The sequence below is a fragment of the Anabrus simplex genome, chromosome 1, assembly GCF_040414725.1.
Source record: "Anabrus simplex isolate iqAnaSimp1 chromosome 1, ASM4041472v1, whole genome shotgun sequence".
Classification (NCBI taxonomy): Eukaryota; Metazoa; Arthropoda; class Insecta; order Orthoptera; family Tettigoniidae; genus Anabrus; species Anabrus simplex.
In genome coordinates this window covers 523,539,458-523,558,781 of record NC_090265.1, presented here as the reverse complement: position 1 = coordinate 523,558,781, position 19,324 = coordinate 523,539,458, and the positions used below count along the sequence as shown (strand labels likewise).

Genomic DNA, 19,324 nt, shown 5'->3' with positions numbered 1-19,324 from the left:
AAAATACCTGACCTGGCCGGGAATCGAAACCGGAGTCTCCGGGTAAGAAATCAGTAAGAGAGACAGTGTTTTATCGTAACAATATCTTTACCAATGTTTCATGTTCTATTTAAGCGTTCACTGATATACTGTACGATGTATCACTTTGTAGTTGACCAGTTGCATTAGTTCCAAAGTTATAGTAAATGTCATATCTTACAAATGAAACTTCAGTTATTGCTGTGTTGCAGGACGCAGAAATTTTGCCCTGTTGGAGTTCTCTAACGTGGTGGAAGCCAACGACACGATGTTGTCGCATTCGAACACCCTCAGACGCCATCGACCTCAGCAGGATCGATCCTACTATCCTGGAAACAGGACAATGACTAACCAACTGCGCCACTAACAGATGCATATCTTTTCATCAGGGATTTTTAAAGCTATATCAAATTCCTTGTTTAAGTGCGGCTCCAGTTTGAATTTGTACGTAAGATATACATGCTATTCAGTGTAGTTCGAGACATGGTAAACAATCCTAAGTAAATTTCAACGAAGTTCCAACAAGTTTTGAATAAAATTTCATCAAAAGGAGCATTTTATACCGCAAGAAAGCAGGTATTTAAAAATTACAGAGCGAAATAAGAAATGTGCTGGGCCCTGGGATGACATTTCGCATAGCCATCAATTGAAGAATGACTGAAATAATTTCATATAATGATGGACGAAGATGTGAAATTTAAAAAATAAAACAAAAAAGAACATATGGATCTCTTTCTTCGTAAAATGCACAGTTAATCATAACTTCACTTACGGGCATACAGTTTGTTTCATTTTCCCACTACGAAACGTTCAGCAATGTTCAGACAATCTAATGATTTGCATATGGCCCCCGGAGAGTCCTGGTACAGGTCTTTCGAGTCGACGCTGTACAGCCGACCTGCGCTCCTGTGAGGATGGGGCCCTACCTAGAGTTAATTATAACGCTGAAGACGACACAAACGCCCAGGCCCCGAGACAGAGGAATTAACAAATGAAAGTTAATACTCCCGACCCGGCCGGAAATCGAACCAAGGAATTTGTATGTGATTGTGTTCTAATTACATTATTATGCTACACTGCCTGTATAAAATATTTTAAAGTTGTATTTTGAACATTTCGAGCGAGTGTCTTAGTGATTGCGTTGTAATTATATTACACTACATGTAAGATAATATTTTATATTATTTTTAGTAAATTTCGTATGAAATTTTATGAAACTGCTTTTAATTATTATGTTACATTACTCGTAGGTAATTCTTTTAATATATTTTTCTTGTTTTTACGCATTCCTTTCTTGTTCTCGTTCTTTTATTCTCATGACATTCCTCATTTCTTCAATACTTCTTGTGTTATTTTCTCTTTTATTTGCACATGTCTTCATTTCGTTGCTATTCTATTGTAAGCAGACATTACCACCGGGATGTCTCCCAATAGTGATGCACTTCATTTGTTAGTAATGAAATAAAGTCGCTCTGAATACCAAGTTTTTACAAGAGGTATGTTGAGAAATGAAACCTTTATATTTAGTATTTTACCGAGATGCAGGTAGATTACCTCTTGGCATGAATGTCAGGTGAGGTGCTGTCACCAAGAGCAGAGTCCACGTCATCTCCCTGGTCTGCTTGGTCGGGAAGCACGAATGTCGGTGGCTGCTGGTACACGGGTCCCATCATGTCGTTACTGCCACCTGAAACAGTCATCATAGGACACTGTTAAGACATTCTGACTGATGTGCGCTAGTTCTAGTACCTCATCTAATTCATATATATTATATAAATAATATATATTAGTAGTTTGCTACCACTGAGGTGCGTAGCAATAGGATGGATATAAGACCTATTCGATGTTCTGTGCTAACCTGGCGAGTAATTTATTTTATGCTGAAATTTTAAAAATATACATATTCATAGATACAATTTATATTACTATTTTCCCTCTGACATGAGGTATCATGTAAAAATATACTCGAAGAGTATATTTCTAAAATAAACAAGAAGGGGAGTGAATTAAAATTAAAACAACTCTTGTGATATTTACAGTATGAACTAAATGCTTACTCAAAGGTAACCTGTCTCAAATATCGAAGGGAAATTCCCTTAAGAAGAAGAAAATAGCTAATTTAGAGGGCTCCACATGGAGGTCATCAAATTTTATGAAATGGAATAATATCAAATGAAGGCTTAAAATGTCTCCGTTGGCTAAGGTGAATGTAGATTAGAGCATTAAAATATTCATGACATTAACTTCCCTTATGTCTAACCTCACCACTAAATGGATTAGAGTGCTAGCTCTACGTTTCATTCATGTCTTTGGAGTAGCAGATAAAGGCTTCCACTTTGTCTTTTCTTTTTTTCTTTCTTTTTTTTTACAATTTGCTTTACGTCGCACTGAAACAGATAGGTCGTATGGCGCGATGGGATAGGAAAGGGCTAGGAGTGGGAAGGAAGCGGCATTAATTAAGATACAGCTCCAACATTTGCCTAGTGTGGAAATGGGAAACCACGAAATATCATCTTCAGAGCTGCCGACAGTGAGGTTCGAACCCACTGTCTCCCGAATGCAACCTCACAGCACTTTTTCCCTAAGGTTGGCCCTATGTAGATTGAAGTGGTAAATTAACGTATTACTCATATCTATACTGGGTTATACTACGCAATCATCCACAAGTAAATCCCTGTTTTCGAACGGTTAATCGGTTCCACTTTCTTCCGGCAAAAACAAGCTCGCCTCTAACGTCGTTACTAGATAGTTAATAATAATGATAATCCGCAGCCTGTTTCCAGTCACGTGAACGGGTCAGGAATGGAATGAATGAAGCCCCAATCTAGCAGCAAGTATAGGAATTGTGCCGGCTGCCGAAGCCTGCCGCACTCCTCTGGGGCAATGATTAATGACTGACAGATGAAATTATATTGGAGAGTTTTCCCGGAATGAAAGATGACAAAGGAGTACCCGGAAAAAACCTGTCCCGCTTCTGCTTTCTCCAACACATATCTCTCACGGAGTGACCGGGATTTGAACCGCGGAACCCAGTGGTAAGAGGCCGGTGCGCTGCTGTCTGAGCCATGGATGCTTCACTACATAGTTAATAATAATAATAATAATAATAATAATAATAATAATAATAATAATAATAATAATAATAATAATAATAATAATATAAACAAGATCCTTTGAAGTAAGATGTCATAGCTGTACTATTAACATTTAGAATACAGTAATGAACCATTTTGTAAGCGACTATCGTGGACCTCGTACAGTAGGTATATTCTCCAGGATGTATTCAATATCGATTCCTTGAAAGTGTAACGCGAGACCAGATCGAGGACGCGACCTCAATGGGCGACTGTTACCGCACCCCCGCACCTCTTTGTAGGGGGGGGGGGGGAGGGGGGAGAGAGCGGAAGTAATTTGGAACAAACTGATATCGGATTTCCCCCGCCCACGTATCTACTTTCTTTACTTCTTCCACCCCAGCCCCCATCTCTCTCTCTCTCTCTCTCTCTCTCTCTCTCTCTCTCTCTCTCTCTCTCTCTGAGACCTTCAGGAATAAATCATCCTTATTGTCCTTACAAATTGATTTCACATCAACGTCTCATTGAGGAATTCTGCTGATCTATTAAAGAACCATTAGGTGTTACCGTGGTAACCATCATGAAGTCAAAGGCGTAACACAATGACGCATTGTGAAACACCCAAATACACAACCTGAATTAAAATAACGATCCGGCTTTCTTTCGTAGCTCAATCAATAACGATTATGCATAGGTATACTCAATAATTCTGAAAAGTTAGAATGCAGTGTTATTGGTTTAACAGGCTAACGGAATGTGTTCAACCTACCTCAAATCATCAAATTTTTGAATGCCAAATTATTGTTCCGAAAAGTGGTTCTTTTACGAATAATACAATCATTTATTTATTCGTAAACGAGTATCTTTCATTAGTGGACTGTTAAATACCAAGGTACTTTTCAGAATTACAGACTACAGATCATGTTCAATGGTCGAGCTACAAAGCCGAATAATAATAATAATAATAATAATAATAATAATAATAATAATAATAATAATAATAATGACGGTGAAAAGGTGGTCCTCAGATGGCACACCGAAATCCACAAGAATGTGGAGATAGTATCAGACAGAAAAATGTTCAGAATGGAATTAATTTCAGAAAAATGATATCGAATTTCAAGGGTTTCCGTGAGGAAGTTGAAAGAAAATTTCTAAAGGTGGGGCCTTAGGATATTGTCGCTGGTCGCAACGAGGTGGCTATTAGTCAAATGTAAGCTTCAATTTGCAGACTCTGAAGAACGAAGAAAATAAATCAGCAACTGAATGAAGGAATACTGGCGGAACATCAAAGCCAATGGAGGAAGAAGTTTAATGTATATTGAATTTGTTAATCCGCGCTCCACAGTTCCACAAATAAATAAATAAATAAATAAATAAATAAATAAATAAATAAATAAATAAATAAATAAATAAATAAATAAATAAATAAATAAATAATAAAGGCGTGTGGACTCCGGAGAGGCCTGGTGCAGGTCCTTCGATGCGACCTGTGCGTCTGTGAGAATGGGGCTCAACCTAAGATTAATCCTAATGCTGAAGACGACACAAACACTTAGATCCCGAACCGTAGCAATTAATCAATCAAAATTTAAAATTCCCAAACCGGCCGGGAATCGAACCCGGAATACCTTTGACCAAAGCTGCTGTTTCTTTTGCAGATACAAGCTAATTTGGTGTTTCTATTTTCAGATTCCACAAGTAAAAACACTATTTTTGTGATTAGAAATTTAGAAACATTAATGTAAATTAAATGTATATACGGTCTTAAGGTCAATTACCAATAAATAAATTAAAAACAAACGTTGTTTAATAAAGTTCTACGCTACCATACATCCCTTTGTCTTCAATCAATATTTTGACATGAATCTTTAAAATCACGATATTGCGAAGTTCGTGGAACACACTTTGACAACTATGTTAGAAGATCATGTCTTATTGTAGCACCGTACCGACAGTAAATACATATTTAAAAATAACATGAACGATATTGAAAGATTACCACAAGTACATCATGAGGTTTTTAGATTATCCTTGGCACGGTAGTATATTCGTTCATTTTGAAGTTAAATATGTTGTATTTCACTACAAGAGAAGGATTGAATACCTAATTAATGTAATTAGGAAAATTTAAGAGAGGGACTGAAAGCAATGATAGCAGCTGGCAACCGAAGCTAGTTTTGCACTGCTAAAAGTGATCAAATCACGTAGCCTCAGTGGGAAACCAAGAATTAAGGTACGTTGCTCAGTGATAAACCTTGTTGGCACATGGTACTGAAAATACATACTTTCACAGTCAGGACCGGACCAATGGGAGAGGGAACCGTGCCACCGCCCAAGCGGTAGGTTTTACGTGTGCTAAAATCTTAAAAGATTAGCAATAATTACACGATTTGTAATGGACGAATTAAACTTTACAATGAACTACAACTCACTCTATATGTTGTAGTTTTATTTTTTAACTAGTTTTACGTCACACCGACACAGATATGGTAGGACTGGGAAGGAAGTGACCGTGGTCATAATTAAGCTGGTGTGAATAGGAAATCACGGAAAACCATCCCCAGGGCTACCAACTGTGAGGTTCGAACCCACTACATCCCCGATGCAAGCTGACAGCAACGTTACTCAAACCGCGTGGCCAGTCGCTCGGTAGTATAGTTTCTATATTTCACCGTATGTTGATAGAAATGAGTTCAAATAATCGTCGCAATCATCGCCATTATCGTCGTAGTTGTTGCTGTTCCTGCTGCAGAAAACTCTAATTCGTTCGTAAGCGCCTGAATGACATGAAAAAAGAGAAGAAAAATACGTGATTAAAAAGTGTGAGAGTGAGTAAATAGTCACGGAGGATTGATAATGCGGATAAAAATAGGTTATTCTTCAGGAAAAAGAAGACAGAGCCGAAATGGTTTCGGGAAGTGAGAAGGGACCTGGCTAAGATGGGGGTAAGTAAGTACACTTGTGTCCTTGTCGTGAGGTGGTGCAGTTCGTTTCAGGCACACCTCCAATGAAGATGATTTGCATGTGCCATTTTAATCACATATCAGTCCTCCTGCCATTCTTAAATCTCTGGCAGTACCGGTAATCGATCCCAGGCCTCCGAGGACAGCAGCTAATAGCGCTAACCGTTACGCTACAGAGGCAGACACGACGGAGTGAATAAAGTAGATGTAGAGGACAGGGAACGATTTAGATAAATAGTCGAGGAGTTCCAGCTGAGAGGGAAGGGCTGGTGATGAGAAAAAGATCCTACACAGAACGGGAGGAAGTAGGAGAAAGGATGGAAATATGACAGAGTGTGAAAACAAAGAAGGTGATAACTGACTGTTTCATTGGTCGAGGATGACCCAATCAAAACACACATACAATGATACTCAACAAGAATGACAACATTCCACTACTAGCTGGCTATTTACAATATTTACAACAGTCTCTTATCATCACAGTGGGTCTTCGGCTGGAAGTCTTTACCTGGAACGGGAGATACTCCGTAATCTTGACTGACAGGTCTCACCTTTCACTTTGCTGCGCACGCATCACTGTCACTTCACACAGCAGATCGATGCAGTCAGCTCGAACGCACTTATGCTGGCTATCTCGGCGCACGTCTGCTTTTCAGATGGTCAGACTCATGACAAGACCGATAACTCGCACAATCAACTCACGTGACCACTCCACACAATGAACTCTCAGTTCACGATTCATAACCCACTACTCAACACCTGCTTTTATGTACCTGGTGGTGAAGTTCTAGTATCTTCGGGGTACGATCAGAATAAACTGTGTTCTAGTTTCGCCTTCCAGAAAATAGACGGGACCGAGCTAGAAGCTGCGCGGTTTGGATCACGCAGCTGTCAGCTTGCATTCGGGAGATAGCAGGTTCGAACACCACTGTCGGCAGCCCTGAAGATGGTTTTCCATGGTTTCCCATTTTCACACGTAGGCAAATGCTGGGGCTATAACTCAATTAAGGCCATGGCCACTTCCTTTCCACTCCTACCCCATAGTCGCCATAAGACCTATCTGTGTCTGTGCGACGTAAAGCAAATTGGTAAGAAAAAATCACGGACACAGCAGAGGTTGTCACACACCTGCTGGTTGGCCGGTTTTTCCCCAGTCTCTCATCATTTCCAGGAACTACCGAAAGGGCTTCGCATCACCACGGAACATTAATGTAAAAATTGTCCAGCGTGGGCCATACTTAGTGGTTTTTGAAGTCTACAAGTTTTACGTCCCTGAGGAGTTAACTCCGAACTTAAACGACGTGAATTACGACCGCACTATGGAAATAGCTGGCAAGACAAGAAGAATTAGTGAGATACGCTTTGCAATACAGTGATGCTTGTAACATTTCGCAACAGGGAAAATTTTACCAAGAGCAATTTTGTCACAATTCTTCGTCAGGTTTCACATTTTGTTGGCAATATTTTCTAATGATGGGCACCCTCTACGAGCTTCCTTAGTAATATGCAGTCAAGAATCCAGATTTCATGACATTTAGTGTTGATAAACTTTTAGTGTGTTCCGTTAATTAAATTACACATGCTCACTCAGGCATGCTGATAGAAGCTTTTTTTCACAGTCGTTGTTCCAGGCCCTTAATCAGTGGAGGGGCGTGAAAAGCCAGAACAAGCAGATGTGAAGTGATATCACCGAGAACACGACACCAGGCTTCATATGATATTGCATAGGGCGAAGCCGTGACCAAGTGCAGACTGAGTCATGGCCACACAAAACCACTGACTTTCCGTTATGGCCTCTCGCTGAGCGATCTATTACTACAGGAAGATCACCTTGTACGAAACAGTTTATTGCGAATGTTCAGTACATAGAACACATTTCATAGAAGTCCCATATTGTAAACGATTTGGTGAATCATCCTCAAAATAATAATGAAGTTACACATTTTTCTGCTCTGGTATAAACATGTTTCCTTCCGGACGTTTCATATTTAGCTATGGATGGCAGTTTCAAGTAACGTGTTGGTATGAGCTGAAATTTCCGTTTCGTAGTCGTGAAAATTAATTCTTTCTTTTTTTCCTTTTTTTGGAGGAAGCGAATATTCATCCGATCAACTGCGTATCCGAGTTAACTTCAAGCAAAAGTTCGACAGCATTACTGAAAATAAAATTGTCCGGTGGAGTTCTACTTTGATCTGTAAATAAATATGTTACGAAAGAACAGCCCGGCTCCTTGAATGATCAGCGCTGTGGCCTTCGTACGATTGGGCATCCATTATACTATAAAAGTTCCGCATCATTCTCATTAAAGACTTTTCAAGTTTATTTTTTCATGTCACGAAAGGGCTAAGCCAAAATAGTTGTCCTTGCTGCTGCTGCTGCTGCTGCTGCTTCTTCTGGTAAAAGACTTGGGACAACTTGCATCATGAACATTGCGTACTCGATGAGGTCCGGCAAAGTGTATTCAGTATCACATAGGATTGGCAAAGAAGTACCCATGATCTTTATCTTCTATGCCATCCAAACATTCATTCACCAGATGTTGACGAAGCAAACCGCACAAAACTATTTCTAGGCTAGCCAAGCAGGATTATAATCCAGTTCTGTACTAAGTTGCGTTGCCTGAGGCGGACTTCACCCCAGTGAAATAGTCTTTGAATCACGAGTGAGCCGCGCGTGAAGCACTTGAATGGTACCTGGAATATCTTTATACTCCTTCACCCAGTGATTCTCTTGAAGGGGCAGAATAAACTAGGTAATCAGAATTGCAGAAGGTATTGACGGAGAAGTGACGTGAGTGGATAACGAAGAAGTGAAAGTGGCATCGTGAGATTGAAACTTGCCAGCCTCCCTCTCTGTAGCATACCCAGCTTTCCATAAATCTTAAACATCCTGAATGCAAGCTTACAGTTGCACGACCCATAACGCGAAATCAAAGTAAAATCATCATCATCATCATCATCATCATCATCATCATCATCATCATCATCATGTCCCAAATTCAAGCAGAATCCGGGAAACGAATATTTCTTGGTCGCATCCCCATCGAAATCTGATTCTAATCTCGTGCTCGTAGAACCAAGACAGCCAGCACGAAGCGACGACGCACACTATTTGTTGTTAAATGGTCACGCGGTATGTTTGTGGTCGCTTACTTGTTACACATTGCTGAGCAATGTTTTACTTTTATCATTTTTTTTTAAATTGTGCTAGTGGTTTAACGTCGCACTAAAACATGGAAGGTTTTCAGCGACGCAAGAATAAGAAAGGGTTAGGATTGGGAAGGTAACGGCCGTGGCCTCAATTAAGGTACGGCTCCAGCATTTGACTGGTGTGAACATAGGAAACCATGGTAAACCATTTTCAGGGCTGCCGACGTTGAGATTCGACCCCACAATCTCCCGAATGCAAGCTCACAGCTATGCGACGCTAAACGCGGGGTCGACTCGCTCGGCGATTAACTATGTAAATATAATGCGTAAAATAAAAACTTCCGTTGTTGAGGTATGCTTTTGCTTTAAGGTTGAAATATACTAATACGCCTTAATCAGGCAGAAGAGAGATCAACTTGATAGCTTAAGTGTCTTGAAGACCCATGTACGAGTTGAAAGGGGGAACGTCATTCAATGGATATTGATTGCACAGATTTCAAGACTTTAAAAAAGAGAATTGAAGTCTGAAAGCTGGCAGTTCATTAAGGAACAGTGTGAGCTTTCAGCTAGATGTAGAAAGAGGAATCGTAAAATGTCAAACTGTACGTTGTCCATTAAGCTGACTTCAGATATCCACGCCGCAGCTTTCTATTGAAGACATTATTATGTTGTCTAATGTGCACATACAGTGGCCTGAGATACATGGACGTAAACAGACACTAAATTCCTCAAATAGCCAGAAAAATAATTATTATTATGTTGTATGAGGCGCTATAAAATATATAAAGCGGTAGGCCGAAGAGCAAAACGTCGCGAAACTTCTTTAAACACTAATGATACGTAACAACTGTCAAGCAGCAAGTAGAAGTGGCTAGAAGGTGGTTATGATACTTAGGAAGAGAAAGTGATCCAACAGGAAGAATTAGCCGGTTAGAGTGGCGTTTGTGAAGTTATTTCTTTCAGAAAGCGTCGAGAGAGCTTATGTACAATTTGGTTTATTAGAATATTGAATAAATGCAGACTATGGAAGGTATTTGATAATAGTGCATGTGCAGATAGATGTGAATAAGAATATTGCAGCACTAGCAGTGCAAAAAACTTTCCTTTTCTTTAGACAGGCTTTGCATAGGAAATATGAGAACGTATTGCGTCCGCCTGTGCATCTACCGTTTGTTTCTGGGACCATTCTGTACCCTACCGACTGCTTGCCATGATGTCAGAGAGGAGAGTTCTCTTTAAGATCTCCTTGTGATCGGCGAACTTAATAAATACGGGGAATTCCCAACCATAATACAGACAACTCTACACCAACTGAACCTACCATACAAAATCTACCAAAACTACAGAAACTGTCATGTTGGAAAATTCCTAAATACTGACTAAGTTAGTAAAATTCCATGTGTAAGCACCCAAGTTTACAGAACACAACAAATAATAATAATAATAATAATAATAATAATAATAATAATAATAATAATAATATATTTGATTAGTTCTGGAAACAGAAGACCACTACAGCATGAATTAAGAAAACGTGGAAAGATATGGAAAGGATAAAAATCTCGGAGGTCTAAATATTCAACAGAAATAAATTTAGAAACACAGTGAAAAATGTCGGTTTAAAAGTCGAAGGGAGAACTAAGAAGACCCGGAAAGCTTGGACAAAATGAAGTTGCAGCGTGACTTAAGAGGTAAATTCACGTGTAATAATAATAATAATAATAATAATAATAATAATAATAATAATAACTTTCAACGTTCAGTCTACAATCCTCTGTGAAGTTTATGAACGCCTTCACAATCCTCTATTTGCAACTAGCTCAGTGGTCCCGTTTATTTCCATACCCCTTATCTTTAAACCCTAAGAAACTGAGTCGTCGTCGCATCTCTTTACTTCTCTTCCCCTCCATAGCCGAGTCGATTATTCTCATCCTCATTCTTATCCTTCTCCATTCACCTCACGTACCCCCACCACCAAGGCCGGTTCACGCGTACCGCTTCATTCATCAAGTTCATTCCTTACATCCTTTTCTCTTCATTCCCCGAGTATCCCCTCGCCATTGTTCCCTCGTGTTTGTACCAGCGATCAATCAATCACTACTGATCTGCATTTAGGGCAGTCGCCCAGGTGGCAGATTCCCTCTCTCTTGTTTTCCTAGCCTTTTCTTAAATGATTGCAAAGGAATTGGAAATTTATCGAACATCTCCCATTGGAAGGTTATTCCAACCCCTAACTCCCCTTCCTATAAACGAATATTTGCCCCAGTTTGTCCTCTTGAATTCCAACTTTATCTTCACACTGTGATCTTTCCTACTTTTAAAGACACCACTGAGACTTATTCATCTACTGATGTCCTCCCACGCCATCTCTCCAATGACAGCTCAGAACATACCACTTAGTCGAGCAGCTCGTCTCCTTTCTCCCAAGTCTTCCCAGTCCAAACTTTGCAACTTTTTTTGTAACGCTACTCCTTTGTCGGAAATCGCCCAGAACAAATCGAGCTGCTTTTCTTTGGATTTTTTCCAGTTCTTGAATCAAGTAATCCTGGTGAGGGTCCCATACACTGGAACGATACTCTAGTTGGGGTCTTACCAGATACTTATATGCCCTCTCCTTTACATCCTTACTACAACACCTAAATACCCTCATAACCATGTGCAGAGATGTGTACCCTTTATTTACAATCATATTTATGTGATTACCCCAATGAAGATTTAGAATGATCCCCAAAGGGAACTTTCACACCATCAACGCAGTAATTAAAACTGAGAGGACTTTTCCTATTTGTGAAACTCACAACCTGACTTTTAACTCCGTTTTATCATACCATTGCCTACCGTCCATCTCACAACATTATCGAGGTCATTTTGCAGTTGCTCACTATCTTGTAACTTATTTATTACTCTGTACAGAATAACATCATCTGCGAAAAGCCTTATCTCTGATTCCACTTCTTTATACATATCATTGATATATATAAGAAAACATTAAGGTCCAATAATACTGGCTTGAGGAATTCCTCTCTTAATTATTACTGGAACAGATAAAGCTTCGCTACTCTAATTCTCTGAGATCTATTTTCTAGAAACAGAGCCACCCATTCAGTCACTCTTTTTTCTAGTCCAATTGCACTCATTTTTGCCAGTAGTCTCCCACGATCTACCCTATCAAATGCCTTAGACAGGTCAATCGCGATACAGTCCAACTGACCTCCTGAATCCAGGATATCTGCTATATCTTGCTGGAATCCTACAAGTTGAGCTTCAGTGGAATAACCTTTCCTAAAACCGAACTGCCTTCTATCAAACCAGTTATTAATTTCGCAAACATGTCTCATTTTCTCAGAAAGAATGCTTTCCCAAAGCTTACATGCAACGCATATCAAACTGACTGGCCTGTAATTTTCAGCATTCTGGCTACTTTCATGTCTGTTTCTAACTTCGTCTACTGCCATTTCTTGATGGATGCAGTAGGCTACTTTTGCATCTGTCTCTTGACATAGGCTTGACATAACTTCCACCGAAGTTCCGGTTTCACCCATGGCTGTGACAGTATGCAAACTGCTGGAGTGTGCATTGTGCTGAATTAAGACAATCGGAGCAGACCAGTGTGTCTGATGGATATGAAAGTTGTTGCTCAAATCAGTTGTGCTGCAATAACACTTTCTGGCCAGCAAGGAAAGCAATGGCAAACTACCTCACTGCTCATCTTGCCGAGTACGCCTCACTTTGGCGCCGCCATCGGTTTTTGCGGTTTCCCTGTAACCGTATAACCTATCTGAGGATCCAACCACCCTTTGGGATTATAATCTAACAGACAAACAGAATTTTAACTTATGAATAATATATCCTGAGTCCACCCACATTTCACTCCCGTACAGAAAAGTTGGTTTGAAAACAGACCTATGTAAAGATAGTTTCATGCAGGAGCTGATTTCTTTCTTCCAGAATACTACTGATCGCAAATGCGAACTCACTGCATTAGCTTCGCTGCAATTTATTCCTTTTCACTTACTACCTTTTACTAAAAATGTCTAAACCGTTCTGATCAATGAAATACCTCATTAGTTGTTGCAGTCCTTCCTGTTCCTTGCTTCTGGACAGGTGCAATTACTGCTTTCGTGCAATCAGAAGGTACCTTACTAGCGATCCGTGCTAATCTTATTAGTCTGCGAAAGTCCTATTCCTACAGCTTTATGACAATTAAGATAATTTACCGTCCTTTCCACTTTCTCAAGAGTAATTTCACCATCATTGTCCCCCTCCCTATGAGCTCGGTAAAACAACAACAACAACCACCACCATCAGCTCGGTTGTTCGCGACGTCAACAGATGTCCTAAAAGGATGTTCAAAATATTATTTTCATCTGCCCAGCGATTCAGTGGAATCTACTATAAGTTCACCTGAATTTCCCGAAACACTTTTAATTTTCCTTTTTCCCTCCCTTCCTTTCTTTATTACTGTCCGGAAAGGTTGACCAAACCTTCCAAGTTATTACCGAAATCTTCTTCTCATGACTTTTCGGATCCAGTAATTATTTGTTCGATCTGTTTCTTTCATTAACATACAATCAACATGCAATATACAAACGCTCTGTCCCCGAGGTAGAGGAATTACTCAGTTGGAATCCTCTGTCCGGCCGGGAATCGAACCCAGGATCCTCTGAACCTAAAAGCAGTACGGTGACCAATCAAGGAGCTGTGAATAATAATAATATAAGTAGAATGATGTTTTTACGCTGGCAGTGACAGCTGTGTGTACTTAAAGATATGTCATCGCTTCATCATAAAAGAGAAAAGTTCATTGTACACAAACTTCTGAGAATCTTTCCATTGTATGTTTGTGTGTGAGAGTTTGTTTACCTCTCAAACTTTCTAACTCTTTTGTGATATTGTAATGTACCCTCCCACTCTCCCAGCTCTGTGATAAGCTACCATTGTGATGGACGTTATTTAAACTTGTCTGTCTGGCACGGCTTACTCAGGCTTACGGCACTTCCCAGCAGCAATATCATCCTTTCATTACGATGATTCTCAAGCCCATATGAATGCCATTCCAAAGAGAACGTGATCTATGTACTATAATTATATCCCCAGTGTTGAGTGTTCTCTGGTAAGAGCTGCTATCTCTCAAGGATCCATCCATTTTTTTAATGTCTCATGATTAAACGTCCCACTAACACACCGAAGGTTTTTGGCGACGCAAGGAAGGTAGTTGCCATGGTCTTAAGACACAGCCCCAAGATGTGTCTGGTGTGAAAATACGAAACCACGGAAAACAATCTTAGGGCTAATGATGCTGGGATTCAAATACTAAATGCAAGATCGCAACTGCACGACCTGAAACGCGTGGCTCACTCGTTCAGTTATATCCATCGGAAGATTACAATGGAAACCTACAATTTTGACCAACTCCTTACATCTTCATTATAGACTTGTGTCCTTCAGCGTTCAGTCTACAAGCCTTTGTGAATTATACTAGGTGCAAGCGAGAGGTGTGGTGCTGAGCTACCAGATAAATAGTTTAGTCAACATTATGAGCGAGTCCAGCACAGAACACTTAAAAATATGCAGATAATAAGCTTACCTTGTAGATGTTAATTCTTGAATTGTTTACACTGCATCCACATAACTAAGTGACTCCACTATTGTCTATTTGTAACTAGGCCTGTGGCCTCCTTTAGTTCCACACCGCTTATCATTACAAACTGAGTCTAAAACATCGTCGCCTATGTCTCCCTCTACTTCTCTTACCGCCACGGTCGAGTCCATTTTTCTCCTAGTTAACCTACCCTCCCCTCCATTACTCACATGACCCATCCACCGGAGCCTGTTTATGCGTACAACTTCGTCCATCGAGTTTATTTCCAATTTAGTCTTTATCTCCTCATTCCGATTACCCTTCTACAGCCGTTCCCGCCTGTTTGTAAAAGTTATCATTCTCGCTACTTTCATATATTACTTCTATCTTATAAACAAAATATCCCAGGATCTAGGGAATTCTCACATGTCTTTCGCTACAGGTACAATTCGGCACATAAGTAAAGCTGGTCATACAATTATTATTCTCCGCAAGAACAACTCGACACATAATTGTTATTCACTGGTATAAAACGTGTCACATAATGAATGAATTAATTAATTAATCACCGACAATTACCTATTCAACAATGTGTTTCTTTACTATGGTGTTGATCTATTTAGTTTAGTCAAAATTATAAGTGAACAGTTTAGTCAAAATTGACAGAATTAAAATTAATCAATCAATTACTAACAATTACCTATTCAACAATATGTCTCATTACTATGGTTTTGATCAACTTTGTTTAGTCAAAATTATGAGTGAATAGTTTAGTCAAAATTAACAGTGAAATCAGGTACACAGAAACTGAAAGAGGCAAGTCAAAGCTTATGTACAATGGCAACATGTAAACAAAACATCGAACTTTGTGGAGAATGAACGTAGTGAATGCAGTGCAATGACGACTGTATCGCATGATGCCAGGAGTATCATGAAAGGCCCGTCAGATCATTCCATTCACAATGCAGACTGGGGAAGAATAGAGGCGAAAGAAAGGATGCAGGCTCTGAAGGAAGCAGCGCGAAGTTCCAGAGAACCAATGTCCTCCTTCGTACAAACGAGTTGCACAAAATATCAAGTGAAGGAAATATATAGCTTCCAAAAAATCTACGATGAAAACAAAATTACGTCTCGTTAGGAGAGCCTATCCGCACCCAGAACTACTAGCTTGAACAATCTGCACCGTTTACCAGAAAGGTGTTCGACTCGTTGGCTGAATGGTCAGCGTACTGGCCTTCGGTTCAGAGGGTCCCGGGTTCGATTCCCGGCCGGGTCGGGGATTTTAACCTTAATTGGTTAATTCCAATGGCTCGGGGACTGGGTGCTTGTGCTGTCCTCAACATCCCTGTATCTCACACACCACACATAACACTATCTACCACAATAACACGCACCTACACATGGCAGATGCCGCCCACCCTCATCGGAGGGTCTGCCTTACAAGGGCTGCACTCGGCTAGAAATAGCCACACGAAATTATTATTATTACCAGAAAGGTATAGTAAAACTTTAGAACATATTAGGTGGCTTCTGTATTTTGAATCGGAGAGTACCGAAAATATTATTTTCACAACAAACAGACACTTGAATCATTCATTAAGACCGAATTACTGGATAACGGGCAGAACATTTAAATCAGTGCCAAAAAACTTGCTTCACATTTATGAAATTCATGTGAACGTTCAAAATCCACGATTCTCTTTTGTACTTTCCTTGATGGAAAGAAACAAAGCAGCCGTATACCACACTCTTACCGTTTTAAAGGAAAAATTGCTAGTCTATGAATCAGCCGTCATTGAAGTAATTAAACCTGAGTTTCCATTCGGTAAAATACCAAGCTGTCTGTTTCACTATGGCCAGTCTCAACTGAAGACGTCTTCAGTAGGAAGGGCTAGTAGAAGAAAACAATGGAGAAGAAAATGCCGAATTTCGATCACAGGTATATTGCCCGATCTCATTGGCACAACATGGGGAGCTAACACTACCACTGTAAGAACATCTTCCCTTGCACTCTGTTACTCTGCCGGGAAATATGCAAGTCCAGTGTGGTCTCGACCTAGTCATGCCAAATTAGTAGATGTTGCTCTTAACGATACTTGTCGGATCATCACAGGGTGCTTAAAGCCCACTCCGCTTGACAAGCTTTATTGCCTTGCTGGTATTACACCTCCTGACATCCGTAGAGAGGAAGCGGCAAAACGTTAGATGTACAAGGTGCAAACTTCTCAAACACATCCTTTACATGGATATCAACCGGAAACCCCACGACTAAAATCAAGGAACAGCTTGCTCAGAACAACAGAGGCTCTTACCGGGACACCACAGCATTTCCGAACTGATCTTTGGCGTGCAAGGTTTAACAGGCCCTGAGGGATGGCTCACACCCTGTGAAAAACTACCCGCTGGATACACAGAGAAATGGACCACATGGAGATTGCTCAACAGATTACGTTCAAGTGTTACTAAATGCAGGAATGACTTGGTGAAGTGGGGTTTCCGTACGGAGTGGTCGCTATATGAGTGTGGCGAGGTGCAGACATCTTCCCACCTACTCCAGTGTAATCTGTGTCCGGCATCGTGTACTCTGGAGGACCTGATTAGTGCTACACCAAATGCAGTCGATGTTGCTAACTTCTGGGCGGCAAAAGTGTAAACGAACTATCAATTCAATGTAATATTGTATCATGAACATATTATGTATTATTGTTAACAATAACTTCTAATCACTGTCTTCGACTTCCTGCAATAAACCGTTGAAGGAGAACTTAAGAGTTTTTGATTATGTCGAAAACAGTTATATTAAGGAACGACGTCGTGGGAGAGGCAAACGGCAACCACTTCTTCCTCCTGATACTTAGAATTGCGGTGATAGAGTTCTTCAAATCTAGGGATGGGTTTCGAACGGAGTCACGAAGAATCGAGACTGTTGCCTCTGGAACCACCACTTTTTGTTTTGTTTTACGTCGCACCGACACAGATAGGTCTTATGGCGACGATGGAATAGGAAAGGGCTAGGAGTGAGAAGGAATCGGCCGTGGCCTTAATTATGGTACAGCCTGGTGTTAAATCTGAAAACACCGAGCTCGATAGCTGCAGTCGCTTAAGTGCGGCCAGTATCCAGTATTCGGGAGATAGTAGGTTCGAACCCCACTGTCGGCAGCCCTGAAGATGTTTTTCCGTGGTTTCCCATTTTCATTCGACGGCAAACATTAAATAATCTTTTAGGTTATCATTGTTACTGTTAATGACGCATTTTGGCAATAATAATAATAATAATAATAATAATAATAATAATAATAATAATAATAATCAAGAAAACCGTCGAAGTGCTCTTAGAGTATGATTTTTGCAACAAATATTTTAGCTATGCAGTGTACAGGTAGCGAGCTTGGCTCTTACCTGGAGGTCTCGGGTTCGATTTCGGCCAAGTCAAGGATTTTTACCTGTATCTGAGGTCTGGTTACAGGTTCACTCGGCCAATATGATTACGATTGAGGAGCTACCTGACGGTAGCGGCTCCAGTCTAGAAAGCCAAGAATAACGACCGAAGATTTAGTCTGCTAACCACGTGTCACCTCAATCTGCAGGCCTTCAGTTTGAACAGCGGTCGCTTGGTACGCCAAGCCCGTATGTCTTCATTTATGAGACGAAATTCACGGTGTTCACTGTCGCGATTAATGTATTGTAACACTGTACTGTATAGCCACCAACATTTATTATAGTCAACATTGGCGGGTTTCAGCCATTTTCTCGTGATGAGTGTACAGACAGACAGACAGACAGACAGACAGACAGACAGACAGACAGACAGACAGACAGACAGACAGACAGACAGACAGACAGACAGACGTCACGGAGAATTAAAAAGTGCATTTCCTTATTACTGTGGACACAACCGATACAAAAATACCATCCTGTTTAAATTCTGGGCAATGTACAGACAAAAGTCTTATTTTATATATATAAGTGTCTGAACCGTACGTTAATTACGGTCACGGCTGCTACATTCCCACTCCTAGCCCTTTCCAATATCATCGTCGCCGAAACTGAACAAGAATCAGTGGGACTTTAAACACACAGAAAAAAAAAAAAAAAAAAAAACAGCACGTCTAGGCAGCTGGCCATTAATAATGTAATCAGAAGATAGTAAAAGAGGAATTTTCCCTGAAAACATATTAAAGAATGTCTTCATTAGTGATGAACTAACTCATTTAGAGAGGACCTGGTACACGCTTCCCCCCCCTCCCCACTATCTCTCTCTCTCTCTCTCTCTCTCTCTCTCTCTCTCTCTCTCTCTCTCTCTCTCTCTCTCAGATAACGTAATGTACTTGTCCAGTTATATTAAAAGCAAGGCCGTTAACCGATTATGCAAATGCTGGATTTTTATATTCTACTGGCAACTGAGCTAGCTACAGAGAGCAATTAATAATAGTTACCTCAGGCTTGGGGAACTTTAAAGAAAGAGTCATGTATCGTCGTCACTTCCGGTCCCTCAAGGGCTTCAAGAGCAAGGTTCCTTAACACCGTGAGAAATGT

The 19,324-nt window shown here is 40.3% G+C and overlaps 1 protein-coding gene across 3 annotated transcripts in view; it reads right to left on the bottom strand.

Moving 5' to 3' along the window:
• nuf (rab11 family-interacting protein nuf) overlaps positions 1-19,324 on the bottom strand; it is a 415,530-nt gene that overhangs the window by 241,973 nt on the left and 154,233 nt on the right. For all 3 annotated transcript variants that reach the window (XM_067135454.2, XM_067135456.2, XM_067135455.2), the window contains exon 2: positions 1,573-1,705. In XM_067135454.2, coding sequence (XP_066991555.2) covers positions 1,573-1,691 — 119 coding nt within the window. In that variant the 5' untranslated portion in view covers positions 1,692-1,705. The remainder of the gene's footprint in view (positions 1-1,572; positions 1,706-19,324) is intronic.